The 23,206-nt window shown below is 37.4% G+C and overlaps 1 protein-coding gene across 4 annotated transcripts in view; it reads left to right on the top strand.

The window, feature by feature from the left end:
* The first annotated feature begins 539 nt into the window (after positions 1–539).
* The window catches only part of LOC149023583 (uncharacterized), a 38,206-nt gene continuing 15,539 nt past the window's right edge, over positions 540–23,206 (top strand). The window contains exons 1-5 of one of the 4 annotated variants that reach the window (XM_089144129.1): positions 540–1,974; positions 4,743–5,216; positions 10,077–10,165; positions 12,010–12,118; positions 22,407–22,474. In XM_089144129.1, coding sequence (XP_089000255.1) covers positions 993–1,974; positions 4,743–5,216; positions 10,077–10,165; positions 12,010–12,118; positions 22,407–22,474 — 1,722 coding nt within the window. In that variant the 5' untranslated portion in view covers positions 540–992. Of the gene's footprint in view, positions 1,975–4,041; positions 4,172–4,230; positions 4,464–4,742; positions 5,217–10,076; positions 10,166–12,009; positions 12,119–22,406; positions 22,475–23,206 lie in introns of those variants that run through there. The other 3 variants (XM_089144132.1, XM_089144131.1, XM_089144130.1) reach the window with 3 other exon arrangements.

Here is a 23,206-nt window from a genome sequence, read left to right as displayed (position 1 = left end):
TTCTCGCATAACCAAACCAGTTATAAGGGCCGAGAGCCCATTAGCCTAGGGAATAGGAGGGGGAAGGGAGAATGTGCGGAGGAACGGAGATTTGAATTTACAGTCTCCTTAAACTTACTATCTCATCTCCATATGGAAGACAACATCCATTTTGCTAAAAACACATTCACTTTTAATTTACTCATACATTTTAAAGGACACTGAATTTATCAACTTTTAATGATCCTATCACCGTTTTTACTATCTCTATAAGAGAAGATAAATCAACGGTATCATGAAAGAAACTATACTTTGAAATATCTCATTGGATTATTAGGGTTTGAGTAAGAACCGTTGGTTTGGAATCTTCGATCTTGTTAGATAAGAACACTAAAATTTATGCTACATGGAGAAAAAGAAAAAAACGGATTGGGTTAAGAAGAAAACGTCCATATTCCGAAGCATCCAACGGTTACATTTGCAAAGAAGCAAAATGCAAAGGGACATTAAATCTCTCCATCAAGAGAAACCCAGAGTCCAAAATCTCTGCAGCTGTGATGTAAGTCTTTGCAGAGTTAACAGTTAAGCTAAGAAATAAACAATGATGCCTTAAAAAAGTGAAGAGGACCTCAGAAAGTGAAACAGGACCTGTTAAACTCGATATAGAAAATTCCAGATCCGATTCACCCATCCGTGCGACCTCTTATAAAAACAAATTGAGAGTTATATACAAGTATCAGGTGAAGATGCACAATTTAGCCTTTCTTAGCGTTACAACTCGCTAGTTAAGGCTAGAGCAACTGAAGCGACGATGCAGAGAGAACGGTAGAGAAAGATAGTTGGACATGCCCGGAGCTGCAGAGCTTGTCGGTGTCGATTCGGATTCGAAAAGAGAAAAGCTGCAAGAAGGGAAGATAGCGACCCAAGAAGCGAATCACTTCCAATTCGATTGCAAGTTCTAGTTTTTTGCTTCTTCAGTTTTTTTCATCTGGGTTTTCTGGTTTGGGCATTAAATGCGGCTTTCTTCGAAACCCATCTCGAGCCCAGGTCGGGCAGACAAGTTTCCGCCTCCATTAACAAGGTTTCTGAGAAGCAATGTTGGGAGTAGAAGCAGGGGAAGGTCTCGTTCAAGCCCTATGTTTGTGCGAAAGAAGAATGCTTCTGCAGGTGTCGAAACCCAGGAACCCTCTTCTCCTAAGGTCACCTGTATTGGGCAAGTTCGAGTTCGAAGATCCAAACAAGCTGGGGTTAAGCCCAGTCGTAGCAGAACCACCGCCCCTAAACGGCGGTTCCGGTGGATCCGTAAGGCTTTTGTCTGCAACTACTCCACCAGAAAAATCAAACCCAAGTCGTCTTGTTCTTGTTCCCGTCCTATTTGGCGGAGATGGTTTCTATTTTTCCAAGTGGGTTATCGGAGAAATGTCGATTCAGCTAAAGATACCACGGTTGGAGAATCTAAAATAGAAGAAGAAATTAACGGGGATTCTGACAGAGTAGACGAGGACGAAGAAGTGGAGGAAGACAGAGCTAAGGTCTCTATTTCTTCTCCGCCCAAAAACGCTTTACTGCTCATGAGAAGCAGATCAGCTCCATACCGAGCTTCTTCTCTGGCTAATCGCTTCTGGGGTTCACCTTCTCGGATTGAAGATGCTGCGAATGAGAATAAAGTGCAGGAAACCCAAGACAGAGAAGAAAAAGAAGAAAGACCCACATCGGGAATAGAGGTCATTTGCAGAGATTCGGCTGCAGAATCAAGAAAGTGTCCAGAAACAGAGGAAAAGTTGGGATTTTCCGATGAATTTCAAAGCTCAAGCAGTGACCCAAGTACTAAAACCACCGGAATCAGCATCTTACAACCTCAATTAATGGAAGGAGAATATCCCCGGCCACTGGTACTAACCAGAAGTAAATCTGAGCCGGCGGCGAGAATAACAACAAGAAGGTTCGATCCAGAGACAGAGGTTTCATTCTGGAAGAAAAGAAGGTTGCGTTTGGGTGAGAGATGTCCACCACATGTTTATGATTGACTTCTTTTAATTTTATCTTTTTTTCATATCTCTCTGTTTTGGTTACTTGAAAGTCATGTAATCTTCAGAGACAGAACTCTTTTCACTGTCTCTCACACACTCTCTGTCTCCCACTCAACCTGTGTTATCTTCTTATTTATTTCTCTGTGTTATTTTCTTATTTTTAACAAATTTTTTTGAAAACTTGGGTGCCTGTAAGAGAGAATCTTTGAACAAATAGTGACATATATTATTTGTGTTTTTAAGCTTTGGTAATGGTAGCTAGTTTACCAGGTTATATTATTCAAGTTGTTTAAAGGCATGTGTCCATCCAGATGACTTCATTGCTGGTGCGACAGTTGACTCGGGAATCAAACTATTTGAATTATTTTCTCCCTTCCGCTGTGTGGGTCTGTGTTTTTATAGATTAATAATGGTCAGAGGGACAGAATGAGTCCACACCTGAGTTCTTGCTGAGCTCGCATGAACTCAAGGTGTAGTACTATTTTGTTTATTAATTAAAGATTCAGGAATGCTGGTTAATGGCGAAGTCTTTTTTTTTTTTAGTAGAAATTAGGTGGTGCAGTTTAGCAGTCAAGAGGCATGTATGAAGATAGAATAGTCTTTTTAAATCATCCTAAGATTTTTGTGTATCAAATATACAATTGATGATATTTTTTCTATGTGATAGGTAGGGCTCTCAAGTCTCAACCCCCTTCACTCTTTTCAAAAATTTTGGGTTTTTTTGGGTAGTATAGAGGGGCGCCCAAACACGACCTCGGGCCCCGCCATGGGCTTGTCGCCGTTCTAGAAATGTGTAACTACCCAATTTGGTTCAGAAGAGAGAATATACCGAATATCCTTCACCACCCGAATATCCTTTTCAAAAATTTTGGGTTAAACTTATTTCCTTTGTTTGTTTTGAGTGTGTGGAGGAATCCATGAAGGAAAGTTCAATCTAAATATTTCAAAATTTAGAGCCATGTCTTCTAATGGTTGGGATAAATTATTAAACATTAGTTATTTTTTTTTTTTTTGTCAACCCCGATTTTCAAGGCTTTGCCTTGACTAATCCGGTGTTCGACTCGAGTTGCACACTTGGCTGTGGTGGGTGAGTCTATCCTAAGCAAACCTTGACCTTGAGCTAAGGTAAGAGTTTCAGGCCTCAACATGAGTCTTGCAATCTTTGGCCCTAATTCTATTTGAGTTATTGCATACAGGGTAAGTCCGGGTAAGTTTAGGTGCACTCCTAGAAACAAATTTTGGGGGGAAGAATGATTTATAACATTTTGAACTCTATAATACACTATCAGAGGGCTTGTAAGTGTTAATGCCAAAATTTGCTAGGTTAGGGGCTTAGGCTTGGAATGGGGTTTAAACTTAGATGCTCGTATCGAGTCTGGCATGTATCGAACTAGGGGCCCAATTTTGGGTTGGAGTACAATTTAGATTATAGTTCATATGGCCCCTCATAATTAGCCACCAAAGATAAGCAATGGGGGCATGAGCAAGGTTTAAAGTATCAGTATCAAGTATCATATCAGTCATGTGATTTTAAGAAACGTATCGTCCTATATTGAGTATTGTATCGCTCTGACTAATGTCTTGTTTTTTTATTAAAAAAAGAAATATATTCATTAAGTTTGACAATTGCATATTACATGATAATAGTACTACCACACCTCCTGAAGTGCTAAGTTAGTGAGCCAATGCTCAAGCGTGGGATCGTTAAAACTTATTTGTTGGGTAGAAACATATGTATGTTTCTAAACCATGCTTACTCATAATATAAAAACTAACATATCTTCTTTAAAAAAAAAAACATGTAATAAATTTAAGGAAAATTACATAATTAGCTATCAACATTAGAATTCCCTTGACATTTTTACCCTTAAAATTAAATTTTATTTTGGTAGACCCCACTAGAACGAGGTCACATTAGACAACCTCAGTTGCACATTTGCACCTCCATTATCTCTTCTTCTCCTTTTTATTTTATTTTATTATTATTATCCCTAGAATAGAGGACACTCGTCGTTTGATCAAGTAAGGGGGAGACCCAAAGTATTTTTTTTTTCTTTCATAAAAATCCGGGCCAAGGCGGGGAAAATTTGCTTCTGGTTTGGGTTTCTCGTGATTTGGTAATTCGTAGTTGGTTCACGTCAAGAACGGCTGCTGATGCCTTGGTTTCTTTCTTTCTTTTATTTTTTAAAATATTCCTTTATATATTTCGGATTGCCGATTTCGCTTTTATTGCTTTTAGTTCGAAATACACATAATTTTTTCCGCTTGAATAAATAGTCTTGCTGAAAAACATCAGTACGACGATCCAGCAGACTGATCTGATCTGATCACCTAAATCATCATTTGCTCTCCTCCGAATCTGTCGCCTGCTCGTTTCATCGCTTGTAATTTCATCAGTTTCATTCTCAGAGACTGATTTATAGTCTTATCGTTTGATTTAAAATTTTGTCACTGGTAAGAAACTGAGTTTACAGCTTTTCCGTTCTGGTGTTGTAAATTGCATGATCGAACTAAGAACTCCACTGTACTCTATTCGGCAATGACCACATTCTTCTTCACGGAAATTCAGAACGATCGGTGTTGCTACTTCTGTAGATTCTTTTAAACCGAAATCGAACATTAGAAACTCAGGAGAAGTAGCTAGGGTTTCTGGTTTCTTCGTTTCCAATATGTCGCTTTTTTTTCTTGTACTTTTCAGAATTGAATATGAACACTGGAGAGTTGACGTTGCAGGTCTAATGGAGAACTCTCCTGCAAATCAACTTCCTGAAGTGGATTCGTTGCCGGACGGTTTTGTGGAGATTTCAGCGGAAGAGAAAAACGACGCTGATTTCAAAGATGCTGATTACAAAGATACATTGTCGGAACTCGATCTTTCCAGTGATTCGAGACATGAGCTGGTTTCGGCTTCCGCCGACTCCTCTGCTGCTGCGGTGGAAGGGGTTCGATTGGCCGACTGCAGAGCCGAAATGACGGAGAAGACTAGGACGTTCCCTGTAACATTGTCTGAGAAAGATAGCCTGGACGCTTGTAGCGATTCATTGGAATCGTCGGAGAAGGTTTCTGTCGGCGACTGTGTAGATGGATCAGTCATGCATGAAATGGCCAACTCTGCTGCGGAGTCTCCAGAGAAGGTATCCTCATCATACCATGAGCTCACCACGGATCCATCACATATCGAAGGGGACTGCCAAATCTCCGATAGATGTAACTACCTTAACTTGAATGCTCATTGCCATTTGAATTCTTAAGTGAAAAACAGGAGTTATGGAGAACTGTTTTATCCTCCAGGAGGAAAAATACCATTGGTGTCTTCATCAGTTCACCTTTTAGTTTATTTAGAAACGGCATATACTTATTCTTCATTTTTTTCGTTCCAATAAGACGAAGACAACAACTGATAGGAGGTGGCAAGAACAAGCGTTAAAAAAACGCTAGGAATAACAGAAAAAATTTGTCTGAAATTTCCATGTTTGAAAAAACCCATCTGGTCTGATATTTATGGTCAGGTGGAAGTGTCTGAATTTTCCATGTTTAAGTTTTTGTCGTGTACTAGTGGACTTCTGTTTTCTCACCCTTTTCTCTACTTCTGTCCCTATGTCATTTTATATTCTTAGCACCAAATATTTGAAATTCTGAAATTACTGGGAGTTAATAGTTATACGTTTAGGAAATCTAGCACTTCAAAGAGTTAGACTACAATTCAATGAATTGATTTAGTCCTAGATTGGTAGAAGACCAGCTGGGAGCCAATGTCTATGAACTGGGATGAATGATAAGCTTGGGTTGAACAAGAAAGGTTTTAGGTTGCAATTGGGGTTAGGGTTTCAGTAGAAGCTTGGGTTTGATGGTAGGGTTAGTTTATTGATCTAGAGAGTCTATCTATTAGTGAACGGGGTTAGTTTGTTGATCTGGAGAGTCAATCTATTAGTGAATGTTTGGTGTTTCTTTTTTGATGGATTATTGCTGAATTTGAGTTTGAAGAAATAATATTAGGGTATGGTTTTCAGGTTAGTGAAAAGGGGATCTCAGGTAAATCTAGGGTTTATATAGGAATCTGGAGCAGGGATTTGGATCAAGTTTTCCTCGAGCAGAGTGGGTTGTGTTTAATCCAAATATTGAAGCTCTCTAATGGCTGGTTTGGTTTAGATTGGAATCAGTAGATGAACCACCATATGCTCCACCATATCCATAGTTTTAAGCCCTATACTGTACAACCCCTTGGAATTTCAAAGTTTGATTGAAAATTTTGAGATTTCAGCAAAATTTTCGAAATTTCTCCAAAGTAACCAAAAATTACAAAATTGTCAAAGTTTCAATGAAACTTCAGTGGAAGTTTGTAGTTTTGAATTTCAATCTCCATTTCGTTTCGGAGAACCAAAACTATTGAAATTTGCAAAATTTTGTGGAAGCTTGTACCATGGACACAAGGTAGGGAAGGGGTTTGGGGCTGTTGTACTTTTTTGATTGGAAGAAGGTTCTACAAATGCTAGACTGCTATTGGAATTAAAGATCTCTCGCTGAATTGAAGAAAAACTCTTTCTAAGTTGGCCTGGTCCTCCCAAGAAGACCACTACCTTACTTGCTTCCAAGACATAAATTTTATTTATCAATTCAACTCACTTTACAATGAGGTAGGGTGGGCTATATATAGGCTTACAATTGAAGGGAAATGACTTGGACTCAGATAAGGAAACCTAACTTGACTCAATGAGGGAATCCTTAATAGACTAGGATCCCCTTTGCGACACAACAAATAATAACTACCCAAAAAAAAAATTTTTTAAAGAAAAAATAACTTGCACTATCAAAGCTAATTATCCAAAAAGAATCTTAATTTAAAATAGATTTCTAGTGGCATTCCAACTCTAACTTGGGCACGATTATTCAATTAAAATTATAATTAATTTGAAATTTATCAATAATTATGGCCCATTCGCACTTCTTAACTTGCACTTTGTCTCTTCCTGTGGTGAAATAATAAGGATACTCTTTAAGTATAAGCATTGGCTGAATATGACCATTTTCAGGCAAACAAGATTACTATCCAGTAGTGTTAGCAATGATCTAAATGTACTAATGACAAGCAACAAAAAGTAAACGGCATACTCTTGCGATCTAGTTAACTTGTTTTAATACAATCAAAACTTGTCCATCTTAAGCTAAATCATGAAGCTCACATGTGATACAAGCCATTTCCACAGTTTCACACATTACTTTGTATACTTTATAGTTCTTCTTTTCTTCTTTCTCCCCTTGTACTATGCAATGCCCTGATGTCTTAAGAACATGGGCTATGTGATGAGCTTTGAGTCAACTACTCTCATTCTAGGTAGCTTTAAGAAACTACTGTAGAACATCCCCGGGACTAACTTACTTGACCCAAATAGCTACGAGCCAAGACTAGATAATTTTTTTATTTTTATTTTGGAGTATCCAACCTTTTTACGTGAAAGTTGGTGTCTGTGACGTTGCCATTGCACCCAGGTTGGTTCTTTATTCTTGTATAATCCGTGTCTAACAAACTCAAGAAGATTCATCCCAAAAAAGAGCCCGGTGAGAGGGGGGGGGGGGAGGGAAGAAAGAAAAAGAAAGAAAGAAAGGAAAACTCAAGAGGAAGCCAAAAAATGTAATTTTGTTTGAAATTATTCTGTTTGTTCTTATTCCAGCTGAGTAGGATTATTAGAGTGAGAGGTGCACATGAAATCCCTATGGTCTAATTGTGCTTGGGGCTCAAAATGCAAGGTGTGGCATACATCTACCTAAAAGTGAGTTACAGATTGTAAAATTTGTTGAAAATATAAAAATGCAGAGAAAATACTATAATGCCCACAAATCACTATGAAGTATGAAAATAATAGTGATAATAATAGGACTTGTAATGCCACTCATTTTCTTCCTGTATCCCAAAAGTAAATCTTTTTTACCTGCCCCAAAAAAGACTGTTTTCTTCAGCACATTGTTTCCTTCTTAGTATGTCTGTTCATCTTGTTAATCTAGGCTTGGTTGTATCGTAGGGTGAAACGAGTGTAGGAGTGGGTTTGATGCTGTGGAAAACTCGACTTAAAATGTGTTTTCTTTTAGACGACTGTCAATTTCAGGAGGCAGCATGAGACAATCTTATATCAACACTTCCTACATGATGATGTATTTCTAACTTACTGATGTGAACCAAATTCTTGGGTTTAGATGTTGGAATTATGCTCAGAATTAAGCTCACTCCAGGATCCTCTCTCTTGGGATCCAGCAGTCTTCTAGGGCCGAAAATACAATAGGTGGAAGGTGTTTGGATGATTTTAGGATTCACAAGGGTTACGTATAGGCCTAGAAGGATTCAGCCAGGCTTACGGTTGAATTAACTTAGGGTTTTAAAGCTTGAACTTTGGTGGAACTGAGGTTTCAGATCTGGAATTTAAGATTAGGGTTATGTTTATTGAGTTTTAGGGCTGAGTTGGAGGGTATTGGGGGTTCAGCTGCTGCTGTTTTGTATTTTCAGATTAAGATTTATAACCTAGGACCTGAGGTTAGGTTATGATTGGGACTGCTGCTGTTGTTTTCGTAATTTCAGGTTAGTCCTAATGGGTTTGGGTTTATTTTGAGGTTTCCTACTTGGTGTGGGACCCTTAGGGGAGTCAACTAGGGGTTGGACTTGAAAGGGGGAAGTAGAGAAGGTGTGAGAGATGATAATCCTAAAAGGGTTGAAGTTTGGTTGAGGGTTTTTGGAGTTATTTGGTTTTTTGGTAAAACTAGGGTCTAGGGTTTTGGGAGGCCGAAGATGAAGTGCAGGAATTTTAAAACCTAATGGAGGAATGTCTAATGATGGAACTACAAGTAGGACGAGGGTTTAGAGGGAGGTAGGGAAGAAGGGAAAGGGGGTTGGGGTAGGCTGTACTTGGAATAGGATTGGAGCTGCTGTAGTTGATGAACTGTTTCTGTACTTGAAAAAATCTGAAGATTTTGATCCCAGTACCACAAGCCCCCTCTAGGAGCCCACGACTTCCATTCTTGCTTTGAAACTCATTTCTCAATTTTATTAATCAAATCAACTTGCACATACAGAGGTTGGAGGCTTTATTTATAGCCTGCTAAAAAGAAAACAAACTAGGACTCAATTCAGGAAGCCAACTTGGTTTGAAATTGACACTCTAATTCTGAGTATGACTCTTACTTAACTAAAGACTCTAATGCAACCAAGGATTCTGTCATATCTCACTCTAAAAGGATCCAATTTGGAATCTAAGAGTAGATATGGAATCCCAACAAGAAGCAGACTAAAACTAGGGGATCCCTGCACAACCAAGGAATCATACCCTAACAAGGACTCTTCAATAAATCACAAAATAATGACTCAAATAAGAAAATAAAAGTAGATATAGGTCCTAATAACCCAATGACACTTTGACCTTGGATTCCACGAAAATTGTCATAATGATCAAAATTTCCCCTGGTTCAATTAGGGGCTGTAGGGTTTGGGAAAGTAACCCTAGGCCCTAGTTGAACAAGTGGTATTTTAACCCTAGGCCCTATGTTGCCCCTGACAACAGTTTACCTGACTTAGATCTGTAGGGCTTAGAATTTGGGGGGAAAAACGGATAGATCATGATTAAATTAAATTTGATTTTTGGAGTTCTATCAATAGAATGATTGAAGATGCCAATTTGATTTTACTTTCTTCTTCCTGCCCCCATCCAAGGGGTTCTGAGCTGATGAAATGGATGACAGACTGCATGTACAGCATTGGGTTGGCCTGGTTAAGGATGATGGATTAGGTCCATCACACAATTTTGGTACTGTAATATTATTCTCCTATGAGTAATATTCTGCTGGCTTATGGCTGCTTCTTAATGATTTATAAAAATATAATGATTTGATTTTGTCTGTAAAGTTATAAAAATCTTCACATGCATGGAGAGAGAAGCTTTTGTGGCCAATAATCTGGGGAACAGAAACCTTATGCAATGTGCTAGAACATAGCTTATATATGATACATTGCATAATTAATATTTAGCTAAGCTGCTTTGAGTTTTGACACTGTTGTCTTTGGAATTCATGCCTTTTGCTTCACAGCAACTGAAGGCTGCTCAGAGTTGCAAGCTACCAATCTTAAGGAAAGATCTGCAGTAGAAAACACTGAATCTCAGAGAAACCGAAAACCGGTCAGTAGTATTTCATTACTTTAATGCAATTAGTTTTTCCTTGAATGTTGATGAAATATGTCATTGTGAGATGATAATTTTATGGAAATTCTTAGCTTTTTGATAGCCAATAAGAAGGAACAGTTCTTTTCATTTCTTCTTACTTAATGAATGCCATGATGGGTGTTTCTGCAGTTGAACAAGGTTGCGTTATTTCAGTTTCAACTGAAACCAACATACTTGTTTAAAACTGCAGTAACTTTTAGATGATTTTTATGAATTGCCAAAATCTGCTATTGATAGGTTTCAAGAGATGTTACTTTTGGTTTCAGGCACTGTTGGAACTAGTAATCTGTTTTGGTTATTTTGAATAAATTTGTTTAAGTTTGAGAACCATTCACTGAAGTAGAAGTATAATATCTCTGACTTCTAGTGAATTGAATCTGAAGTGATTTTCTTTTGGTGGAAGATTAAAGGCTTCATGTTATTTTGTCACAACAAATGGTTTATATACAAAATGCTATTTACAGTTGCACAAAAAATTTTCGCATCCACATTTTATATCCGCCAGTGTGTGGACTTGGATCACTACACTTGACAGCCACCATGATCATCGAAATCTCTGCCAGCTTTTTCTGGCCATTAGCATCAAATGACCATCAGCTAGAGCCATCATCCAGAGGTTCCATTCCCATTTACTCCATGCCTTGAAGACCAGGATCTAAGGACATCCAGAGATTCTTACTATATTCAACCGCTGTTCTCTGCAATTGTCACTCCCTGCTTATAGAATCTGTTGACTAAATAGAGGAGCCCTCTTCTTACTAGGATTGCTTGATTTTAGGAATTCTATATTGCTGGTTTTTATTCTGACTTCAGAACTGTTGTGTGACATTGTTAATGTTCTAGTTTGTTTCTCAATTTTCAAATCTGTGGACTGCTGACTGGAAATCCTACTATAAGTAGTAATGGTTCTTCTGTACTTCCAACTGTTGAAATTGGCATCTGTTTCTGTTAAAGATTCTTCTGAGTTTAATAACATTGTTGTCAGTTTGGAGCTAGAGTTTAATATTCTATAATCTGATTGTTACATCAGAATTTCAGTTTTCTAGTTTTGCTCTTAATTGCAGTGGGAATTGTACACATACACAGATCTATTGTCTCCTGCTGAACCTTTCAGCAAAGGTCTTACTCTCTATGAAGAGAATTCGACCTGAACTTCTGGTCCATCTGTCTTTTAGATTTTATTGTATGATTCTCCTCTTGTTGCTGGAATTTTGTTGTCTGTTTTCAGTTTTATTTGGTACTATTTTCATCCTTCAAATCAGTATTACATTATGACATCCCTTGTGAATTGTGATTATGTTGGGCCTTCGGTAGCCATCCAACCTGAGCCGAGGTCTTACATGCGAGAGATTATTTGTGTGCCACTGTATATTGAAATGCATGTATTGTTCAAACATTACTAACCCTGTGCAATGAAAATGAAAAAGTATTTTTGTTTTTGTTTTTTGTTTTTGTTGTTGTATTTTTTTGGGGGGGGGTGGTGGGGAAGAGGATGTGTTGTTTGCATCCTATAATTTCAAATATAGACAAACAAAAGTTGAGAAATAGTTAAATATCCTGGGCATTATACTGTAGACGCTTAGGTGCTTGACCCACTGTTTTATCTACAGCTTCGGGGCATGCATTTGCTATGAACACTTTCTCTCAAGCTTGATTTGCCTCTCCCACGGTCTAATGATATCAACATTCAGTCTTAGCTTTAGTCCTCTTGTCATTTGTTATATGCTTAAATTTCTGCTAATTATCCAAGTAAGTGAACCAGTTCTTAGTTTTACGGGTTTGTTTATTTTGAGTCACAGGAAACTGCGGAAGGGAAACGCAAAAGCGGAAAACGTAGCTTAAAGTCTGAGAAGGAGTTCTTGGAGTTCACTCTGAAGTATCAACATGTTCTTGCAGAACGAGATGCAGGTAAAGTAATATCAACATGTGAAGGGTTTTTACATATGCTTCTATAGATGAACTCTCTAGAATTCAATAAAGTTCACAATACATTGTTGGTGAACCTAGCTCTATGGTTTTGTTAGTAATTGTTAAAACAAACACCATGAAATAACGAATCGAAATAGAAACAAAAATGAAAACACACAGAGATTTGACGTGGTTCATACTCTGATGTGGTATGCCACGTCCATGGGCGAAGAATAAGAGTTTTTTCACTATGTAGAAGAAGAATAGAAGGAGATCTCACAACAATCGCCTAGGATGGCATTATAAGAACGCTCACCCAAAACCCTAATCGAAAATCCCAAATCTCTCAATAATGTGGTAGGCGAACATAAGATAATGACCCATTGGGTCGGGTCATACCGTACTGCGAGGGCTCCCCCCTACACACCCTCCATAGATCTCCGCAAATGGGTCATTCGGGTCGCCCACCAAAATATGTTGGTGTGGGTTCATCTTCCAAATCGAATACAAGAATTCAGATAAAAACATAACAAATTTCCACTTTGACCTAAATTCTCCCACAAAGTTGAATAACCTTCATATTCTTTAAAAGCCCCTTCATGGGCTAAGCTCTAATGTGACAGACTCCAATCAAGTCCAAGCAATGCTTAAACTTGCTAGTACATAATGGCTTTGTCAACGTATTGGCTGAATTGTCTTTAGTACCAATCTTCAATACTTGGATATTGCCTTCAACAACTACCTCTCTGACATAGTGATACCGAAGATCAACGTGCTTCGTCCTCTCATGATTCATCTGATCTCTAGTTAAGTGAATAACACTTTGACTATCACAATGGACAACAATCACCTCTGGTACCATGCTGAGTTCTCCAAACAAGCCTCTAAGCCAAATAACTTCTTTAATTGCTTCTGTCACTGCCATATACTTTGCTTCTGTAGTAGATAATGCAACTGTAGCTTGTAAGGTAGCCTTCCAACTGATCGCACAACCTCCCAAAGTAAACACATACCCTGTGAGTGACCTTTTTTCAAGATCACCTGCATAATTTGAGTCAACATAACTTGTCAACTTGTCACCATTCCTCCCAATATCCAAACACACACTAGAGGTCCCCTTTAAATATCTAAGTATCCATTTCACTGCTTCCCATTGAGTTTTACCTGGATATGATTAGTATCCACTCACCAAACTAACTGCTTGGGAAATATCAGGTTGAGTGCACACCATAGCATACATAATGGAACCAATTGCACTAAAGTATGGAACACGTGACATATAACTCACCTCTTCATTTGTCTGAGGTGATAAAGTAGTTGAAAGCCTAAATGAGATGCAATTGGAGTGCCAACAAGTTTTGCATCTTTCATGCCCAACGCTTCATCACCTTCTCCATGTATTTTTGTTGAGATAGCCATAGCTTCCTTGCCTTTTTATCCCTCTATATTTCCATACCAATAATCTTTCTTGGTACCCCCAAGTCTTTCATCTCAAATTCAGTGCTTAGCTATTGCTTCAATCTGATGATCTCATCCATATCTTTAACAATAACCAACATAACATCAAAATATAATAGCTAATATATGAATGAACCATCAAAAAATCTTTTAAAATATACATAACAGTCATACTTGCACCTACTGTAACCCAATGTAGCCATGACAGAGTCAAACCTCTTATACCATTATATAGGAGACTGTTTCAAACATTATAAGAATTTTTCAACAAGTAAATGTGGTCCTCCTTTCCTTCTGTAATAAAACCCTCAGGTTGGTGCGTATAAATCTATTCTTCTTGTTCGCCATGTAAGAATGTAGTTTTCTCATCAAGTTGCTCTAACTCTAAATTATGCATAACAACAAAGGCAAGCAAAACACGAATGGAGCTATGCTTAACAACAGGTGAAAATACATCATTAAAGTCAACACCTTGTACTTGACTGTAACATTTTGCAACCAATCGTGCCTTGTATTTAGCATCTCCATCACTTGTGGTGGATTCTTTCTTCTTGTAGATCTATTTGCAACTAACAATCTTCTTCCCTCTAGGCAGCCTGACAAGCTCTTATGTCTGATTTTTATGAAGAGACTTAACCTCCTCATTCATGGCCAACAACCACTTTGAAGAATCAACTGAAGAAATAGGTTCTGAATATGTTGCAGGTTCACAGTTGTCAATTGCATTTGCAACAGACAATGTATAAGCAAAAATTTCAGCATACCCATATTTTTGTGGTGACCTAATATTTCTCTTTGGCCTATTTTTGGCAATGTTGTATTCCTCTTCTTTTTGATTCCCTAGAGCACCTTCTTCTTCAATAAGAGTGGGCAAACAATTTGAAGTTGATTGTGCTTTCTTTGAAGATGGATCATCCACTTCAAACTCCACCTTTTCCTTAGAATTTTTCTGACTTTCATCACTGTGAATATGAGTTTCTTTTCTAGGATTCAACATAGCAGACTCATCAAAAGTTACATCTTTGCTAATAATAAATTTAGGATTATGTGGATTAGGACACCATAACTTAAATCCCTTAACTCCAGATCTATATCCAAGAAAAATACACTTCTTAGCCCTAGGTTCCAACTTCCCATCATTCACATGTGCATAAGTAGAACATCAAAAAACTTTTTAAATTATTGTAATCAACAGGTTTACTTAACCATACCTTTTTTGGAGTTTTGCACTTAATAGCAGTGCAGGGAGACTTATTCTATAACCATGCTGCTGTGTTTACTGCTTCTGCCCAAAACTCCTTGGCTAATCTTGCATTTGACAACATGCACCTTGTCTTTTCTAACAAGGTTTTGTTTATACGCTTTGCAACTCCATTCTGTTAAGGTGTCTTATAACTGTATGGTGTCTTGCAATTCCTCATTCTTGCAGATCTCATTGAAATCTCCTTCACAGAATTCTAGGACATTGTCTATTCTCAATCGTTTAATTTGCTTCTTAGTCTGCTTCTCAATCAAAATCTTCCATTGCTTGAAAGTAACAAATACTTCATTTTTGTGCTTCAAGAAGTTGACCCAGATCTTACTAGAATAATCATCAATAAATGTAAGTAAATACCTGACACCAGCTCCCTCTGAAGGAACCTTGGTGGTCATTGAACATACTAATGGCCTTAGATATATGGGAAAAACAATTGTAGATGGTTCCATTTTAGACCACAAGTTGGAACTGCTATGGTGACATAAAAGGATAAAATGCCCTCTTCTACATATGATATATGCATACAAACTAAGTAATCAATACTTTGAATGTTAAACAATGATATATGGAAAAAACAAGGGTAGATGAGAGTTCCATTCTAGACCAAAAGTTGGAAGTGCTATGGTGACGTAAAAGGATTAAATGCTCTATTCTACGAATGATATACTTATGCAAAGTAATCAATACTTTGAGCGTCAAACAATGATAGACTGATTCAAAGTAATCAATACTTTGAACGTGAAAGAAGTCTGTTTATGCTACACTCAAACTTCAAATTTTGATCCAATTCAAGCTGTATCAGATCAGTCTCATATAGTATTTTTGAATGGATCTGAATATTTTTCCACAAGTGGAATTCGACGGGGAGATCCTTTGTCTAATTCTTTGTGCCCAAGGTCTCTCTTCAGTTATTGAAGTGCGATTGGTCGTGGAGTTACTCAAAGAAAACCTTGCTTGTTCAATATTCAAATATGATCCCTTCCCATCTGGTATAGGTTCTATTTATACATGATATGCTACCACCCTAATCTGACTTGGACTCTAAGTTGAACTCTGACTCAAAATTAGAAACTAACTTATGTGAACATGGAAAGCCCCCCCGGCCGAATCCCAAAGTGGGCCCCGAGACTCACCTAGACATGCTGGCCGAACCCCATTAGGGTATTTTGGTCATTTCGGCCCTATTTTACTACTGAAATTTAATTCCAGTTTGATTTCTAGAGTCCAGTTTTGTGAAAGAGTCTTATTTGAGTCAGTTGTGGATAAGATAATAGTCCTTGAGTCCTTAGACTAGCACATGTTAATTAGAGTCTAATTAAATAGAATTAGCATGGGCTTTTTAGAATTTTTAGTCACTTGATTTTTTAGTTCAGCATGTGTCTTTAGTGTCCCTTAGATCTTATATTTTGGTCGGTTGAGATTAATTCATGTGCTGGGATCTTGATCTATAAAGGAATCCCACCTAGAGTTAAGGTCTTTAATTATTTAGATTCCAAATCATGGGTTTAAGTCAAGTGGTGGATCCTTGTCTATTAAGGATTCCCGCATAGTGTCAAAGTCTTTTAAAGGCTATAAATAGCCAAATCTTCAGTCTTGATTGGATAAAGTTATTAAGTGATCATGGTTTCACAGTTGAGGTGGCCATGGTTGAGTAAGGGTTTTTGTTCAAGATCAAGCAGCCTGCTGTCGATTTACAGCCTTTCTTCTTCTTCATTCCAGCAGTCTAGAAGCATTCAACAAGCAGTCATTAATCACTCACAACAGCCCCAAGTAAGTACAGAATCTTCCCCTAACCTCCCGCCCCTCCCCTGGTGTGTGCACTTCAGAATCACCCTCCCCAGCCCCATCCTGTTGCTGTTTCAGACCTCTTGACACCCTGGCCACCCTCCTGCGCCTCCCCTAGGTGCTTCCCCAGACCTTCCCAGCCCCTGCGAGTCCCCCCTACACCTCCCTCTCTTGGTTCCCTGTTTCTGGCAGAAAACATAGGAACAGAAAAAATCAGAAAAGAAGAAAAGAAAAGAAGAATAAGAAAGAAAAAAGAAAGAGAGAAAGAAAAGAAGAGTAAAAGCAAGGAAGAGATAGAAGGGATCCTTACCTTTCAAGATACATCCCATACCCATTACATCATTATCCAATTTGGGTTTTCTAAAACCCTAAAAGTTCCCCTACACCCAACTACCCAAGTCTAGGTTTCCATTGCCCTTATCGCCTTCCCTATAATTTTTGGTGTGGAAATAATTGAATCCTTTAGTTGATCAATGTGAGTCGTGACCACTAATCTTCTTATTTATAATAATGTGAAACATACGAATTTACATATTTACCCTCACTAAACAACTGAATAATAATAACTTGAACCACAAGTTATAATTAAACCAACCCACAAATAAACCGAACCAACCAACACTCGCCCTCAAGTTGAGGCATAGATGTTAATCATGCCCAACTCGCTCAAAATAGTGTATAAGTCTCTTTCCTTTAGTCCTTTAGTAAAGATGTTAGCTACTTGATTTCCAGATCTCACAAAAGGCATGCATATTAGCCCTTGTTCCAACTTTCCTTCGACAAAAAATCTATCTATCTAAATATGTTTTGTACGATCATGGTGCACTGGATTATTGGCTATACTGATGGTAGCCTTGTTGTCACAATATAACACCATGGGACTTGTAACAGGAAACCCAATATCTTCTAATGGACCCTTTAGCCATAAAAGTTCACATACTCCTTGAACCAGGGATCTGTACTCAGCCTCTGTACTAGACAATGACACCACATTTTGCTTCTTACTTCTCCAGGTTACTAGATTGCCCCCAATAAATGTACAGTATCCTAATATTGATTTTCTGTTAGGTGAACTAGCCCAATCAACATCTGTATAAGCTTCCACTTTCAAATTATTAGAGGTTGACAAAAGTATCCCTTTCTTGGTGTGGATTTCAAATACTGAAGTATTCTAGTAACAATATTCATATCAGTCGAATATGGGTCATGCAGGCTTACTAGGCTTACTGAAAAAGCAATGTCAGGTCTGGTGTGAGACAAATAAATTAGTTTCCCAAATTCCAACTAACCTTTGATATCTACCTTTATCTACTGGTACTCCTTCCTTTCTCTTTAAGCTTAATACCTGCTTCAATTAATTGGGGTATCCATGGGTTTACATCCCAACATTCCCACTTCCAAAAGTAAGTCTAGGATAATATAGAGGCCTTTTTCTGACCTAGCGACCACAATTCCCAGGAAATACTTGAGTTTACCTAGATCTTTAACCTCAAATTCCTTGTCGAGGAAGCTCTTCAGCTTTTGAATTTTTGCCCCATCATTCCCAGTGATGACAATGTCATCTACATAGACTATAAGAAGTGTGATGTGAGTTCCTAATTTTTTCACAAAGAGAGTATGGTCGGCATCATGGTTAGTAAAGCGGCAAAGCGACCAAAGCAATTGGGGCTCCGTCTTGGCGATTAGGCGATTAAGCGGCGTAAGCGGCAATAAAGCGACCAAAGCGGTTTAGTCAATATTTTTAATATAACTACTTTTAAATTACTTTTTAATACAAATACTTTTTATAATAAATTAAAGTACTAAACAAACATTCAACAATCACATTCATAAAAATAAAAATAAAAAAACATTCAAGAATCACAATTATGAAAAATTATCCAAAAAAAGAATAAAAACATAACTTCATCTCATCAAGCATCATAAGATTCATAACAATAATTAGGTAGTATCTACTATATTAGTAATCAATGTGAAAAATGAAAATGAAAGTAGTAATTTTACATTCTTACTTACCTCTATGATAGTGTGACGCCAAATAATTGTCTTGTACTCTGGTGCATAGATCAGTAACCAGAATTGATGTATCCATTTTTCCATTTTTTTAACCAAACAGTGCCGACATGATAAATTAATAGATCTCATTATTCTGATTTCCAAGTCATTGTTTATTTAATGATTCATTGATTATCAATGTTGAATGTGGCTCATGCTTCACATTTTATTGCCGACAGGCACTTTGGGCCTTGGAGTTCATTTGCAAATTGGGCCTCGATTCCAAAATGGCTCACATATTTAAATTTATATACGGTATTGTAGAATAAATTATGATTTAAAAAAAAATTAATATGCACAAATTACAAAATGTAAAAAAAAAGCTGCTTTAGCATATAGGTGGCAATATGGCACAAAAGGCGGCAAAATGGCAAGAAATCAGTCTGTTAGTTAAGCGGCAGCAATTTAGCGGTTCAAAAACAACTTTGCCGCCTAGGCGGACGCTTTGATAACCATGGTTAGTATTACTTTGCTTGTAGCCTCGATGTCACGGCTTTTTGGAGGCGTCCAAACCAATAGTGGGGAGATTGCTTCAACCCATAAATCGATCGCTTCAACCAACAAACCTTCCCTTTTGTTTTGCTATCAGAGAATTCATGTGGATTTCCATGTAGACCTCCATTCTTTACATCTAATTAATGTAAATCCCAATCTTGATTCATAGCTACTGATAATAAGACCCTGACTGTATTCAATTTTGTCACAATTACGTTACAAAACATATACAAACTTAATGGTGTTAAACTTTGGGTATAAGAATTGTGGCAAATATTAATAAAGTATGAGAACTCGATCCTTTAACCCTTTGTTTTCCTTTCCCATGTTCCAATATTAAGGGTTGTCAGAAATCAGACTCTAAAAATCAAACTAGATTCTAGAATGAATGGAGAAAAGGAGGAAGACAAAGAAGAAGAGCCATTAGAGATTGAATGATTCCCTACTATTCTTAGGGGTGTAAACGGTGTGGTTTCGAGCTGAAAAACACCTAGCCCAAACACGGCCCATTAGCAAAATAACGGTTTCGGGTTGGTTTCGGTTTGGTGCGGTTTGGGTTCGGGCTAACTCACGGTTTAGATTCGGGTTGACTAACGGTTTATGGTGTGTAAGAAAAAGAACAAGAAGAAACAATTGAGCATCCTACAACAAAAGCAAAAATTATATGGAAAACAAAGTTGCTATTGGTCAATTTCCATTAAAAAAACCCACCCATTCTATAGAAATCAAGAACCTAGATATTAAGTAGTAAAATGACTATTTGATCTTTGAATTCATGCTTAATTTTTTTAATTGTCTATACCAACTACCTAATGGTAACATAATGATTCAAATACTATTTAATGTAAAATTACAAAACGGGTTATAACGGGTTGCAGTTCGGTTTCGGGCCGGTTCGGGCTATAACGGGCCGGTGCGGTTCGGTTTTAATAGTTCGGGCTATAAATTGACACCCCTAGCTATTCTGGATGGATCTCCCAAACTCGTAGGCCACTTTATTTATGGGCTGCAATCAGCATTTACAATCTTCTAGGACAGAATATTCTGCCGACTAAAAGTAGAAATAAATATTACAGAATACTCAATTTAACAATAGAAACAAATGCAATAATCAATATTCAGTTCAATGTTCTGTTCACATAAATATAGAAAGAAATAAAGAAAAAAAAGGAAACTACAAAAGCATAGAAGCTGAAGCACCAAATTAGTAACTACAGAAGATTCAGATCTCCAATCTAACTGCAGCTGTAACCATATCTTACACAAATCTTAACAAGGTTTGTCAAGCCTTTTCATCTAGTATCTGATTTGAAACGATTTACTACTGCTTGATGAGCTTTATTGGTGAATAATACACTGCTCTGTGCTGCTACTTTTCCTTCTTGGATTTCTTTTGTGCTCATACTTTGAGATGCCAACGATTGGTCATGATTATTTGTTCACGTGTAATGCTACACGTGGGGGGGGGGGGAGAGAGAGATTGGAGGCTCTTTCTATATCTACTCATGATTTGTTGAGTATTATTGGCATGGTAGAAAGCGAGATCTCGCTACCCTGAAAAACCGAGATCTCGACCTTGGTTGAGTTGTGTGATTTTTTTTATGTCAACTCGGTGGCCCATCTCGATGGGTTTTAGGGTCCCGGTTGGGCTGAAATTTGGTATTTAGCCTATTTAAGGCCTTTTGAACACATTAGTGGCATTGGATTTGCGAGAAAACAACCATAAGTATGATTTCTAAGTCTACCTCTACCCATAGTGTGAAATTGAAATGCTGTAGGATTGGGGGAATGCAAGGTTATACAACATATAATATAGAACCTTTAAGGCATATAAATGAAAAGCAAGTGTATTGAATATTCAAATAACTTAAAGGTCATAAAAAATATGAGTATCACATTCTCAACTCTCAAGAATAGAACAATAAAATGATATAACCATTAGAAGTTCTATATAAGTCATTAACTCATAAGTTCACAAGACAATATGAGAATGATTGATCTTACTTTGGTGGGGTTGATGTGCTAAGAGTAGTTGCAAGTGAAAAATTAGCTGAAATTCGCAAAAAAATATGGCAAAAATTGAGAGTTCCAGTGTAATATGGCGAGGATTGGGTCAAGACATGGTGAGATATAGCGAGATATGGGGAGATATAGCGAGATCTCCAGCAAGATATCCCATTTCGCAAAACTCGACTCCTATCTCGTCTTAGTTAACCAAAAAAACCAGATAACTTGCAAGATCTCCCACCATGATTATTGGTGAAGATCTTTTATCCTAAGATGGAATTCTACAACACCACCTAACTATTTGGTTGCCTTTTATCCCCTACTTAGTCTGTAGTAACCGATATTGTCTTTTACCTACCTACTTAGTCTGTAGTAACCTACACAGTCTCCTACCTACCTACTTGGTCTACAGTAACTCAGACTAAAGTAAGGCTTGATTTTACATTATTAAATATAAGTACCAGGGGAGAGCCAAAAGATTTATGGAAAAGCTCTCTCCCTCTCCTCTGCTTCTTCTCTTTCTTCTTCTTTATCTTCTTCTTTCTAAATTTCCTTTTAGTCCATAGGCCGATTACATGCACTGAAATTCTAATATCATTCCAAAAATTTCAAAAGTGAAAGCTTTGTATGCTGATGTTTGAAAAGAGTCCTTTCTTTTAGTTCATTTGATACATTTGTTGGAAGATGGTACCTTTCTTCTTCCCTCTTATAAATTTTAATTATTTAAGTTGTATAAAGCACCAGCCTAGCACCATGGAAGCCTCTTGTCTGCAATGGGACTCAACCTCTTTAAATCCTATTAATTGACGTAGGCTTCTTCACTTTTTAGATGCTAAGTTAAAAGAGTTTTGGAATTATTGTCTGGACAAAGCATCTTTTGAATTCACTCTCCTAAAATTGCTTGCCATGCCCCAGGCTTGACAGCTCGCTTTATGAACCCTATTCATATAGTGTATAGAGCATAACTGCCCGTTATATGGTACTAAAAAGCCGATATCTAATGATTTAAATGTTTCATGGTTCTTGTATATATTTAAGTATTTTAACTTGTAGTCTCTTAGTTGTGATGTTTTTTTCCCTCTACTTAATATTTTGTTTACATTTATTTTCCCTTGTAAAAAATTATTTAAGAGAACTTGTATGCTGCTTGGTTGATCTTTGACGCATTCATATTTTCTTTGGAATTGTCTGTATCACTAACTGTTCCTTTTTTGCATGTGTTTTCTCCAGCCATTGCAGTGCGGAATAAGCTGGAATCACTATGCAGGGAGTTACAACGACAAAATAAGATTCTAATGGTACTTTTAGCCCTCTTTTAGGAGAGAATGTTGAGAGAAAATCCAAAAAATAATAATTATAAAAAAGAAAAAGAAAAAGAAAAACTGATTCCATGAGTCTTCCCCCGACTGTGAGTTTGGGGAGCTTCATGCTGTTTGCAGTACTATACTGAGTTTCTTAAGCTTGAGGAAACTCAATTGAGGCTAGGTGTACCATACAAACAACTGACTGTTGTATAAGGAACTTGAATAGGTATGGAATTGTATCCATTCACATATTATTTGTCTTAAAAACCTTAAAAATTTATTGCTGCTAATAAAAAATAGAATTTCATCACTTCTCTTGATAGAGAAAATGCGTCTTGACTTGAACTCAAATTACCTTTACATTCCTACATTTTTAATTCAAAGTTACATCCTACTTAGCTGTTTAGTCGAGAGATTCGTTTAACATCATTTCTTATCACCACAATTTAGTCCAAATAGACTATGAGAATAGAACAATAAGAATAACAAGCCCTTTTACCAACTAAATGGGGTTGGCTACATAGATCCTTGCCTTCCAATCAGGCCATACTAGATACAAGGCCTAAGCTCTTTATATCCCTTTCTCACCATTGCTCTTAAGGCTATCCTAGGTCTACCACTAGTGCTGTTAATTCCTTCAATCTGGATTAAATTGCTTCTCCACAGGAACATTTAAAGGCTTTGCTGAACGTGGCCGTGCCACCTCAATCAATGTTCTCTTAGCTT

This window comes from Hakea prostrata, chromosome 2 (assembly GCF_041222555.1).
Source record: "Hakea prostrata isolate BN-2017 chromosome 2, UWA_Hpros_2, whole genome shotgun sequence".
NCBI lineage: Eukaryota > Viridiplantae > Streptophyta > Magnoliopsida > Proteales > Proteaceae > Hakea > Hakea prostrata.
This window is presented reverse-complemented; position numbering and strand designations above follow the sequence as displayed.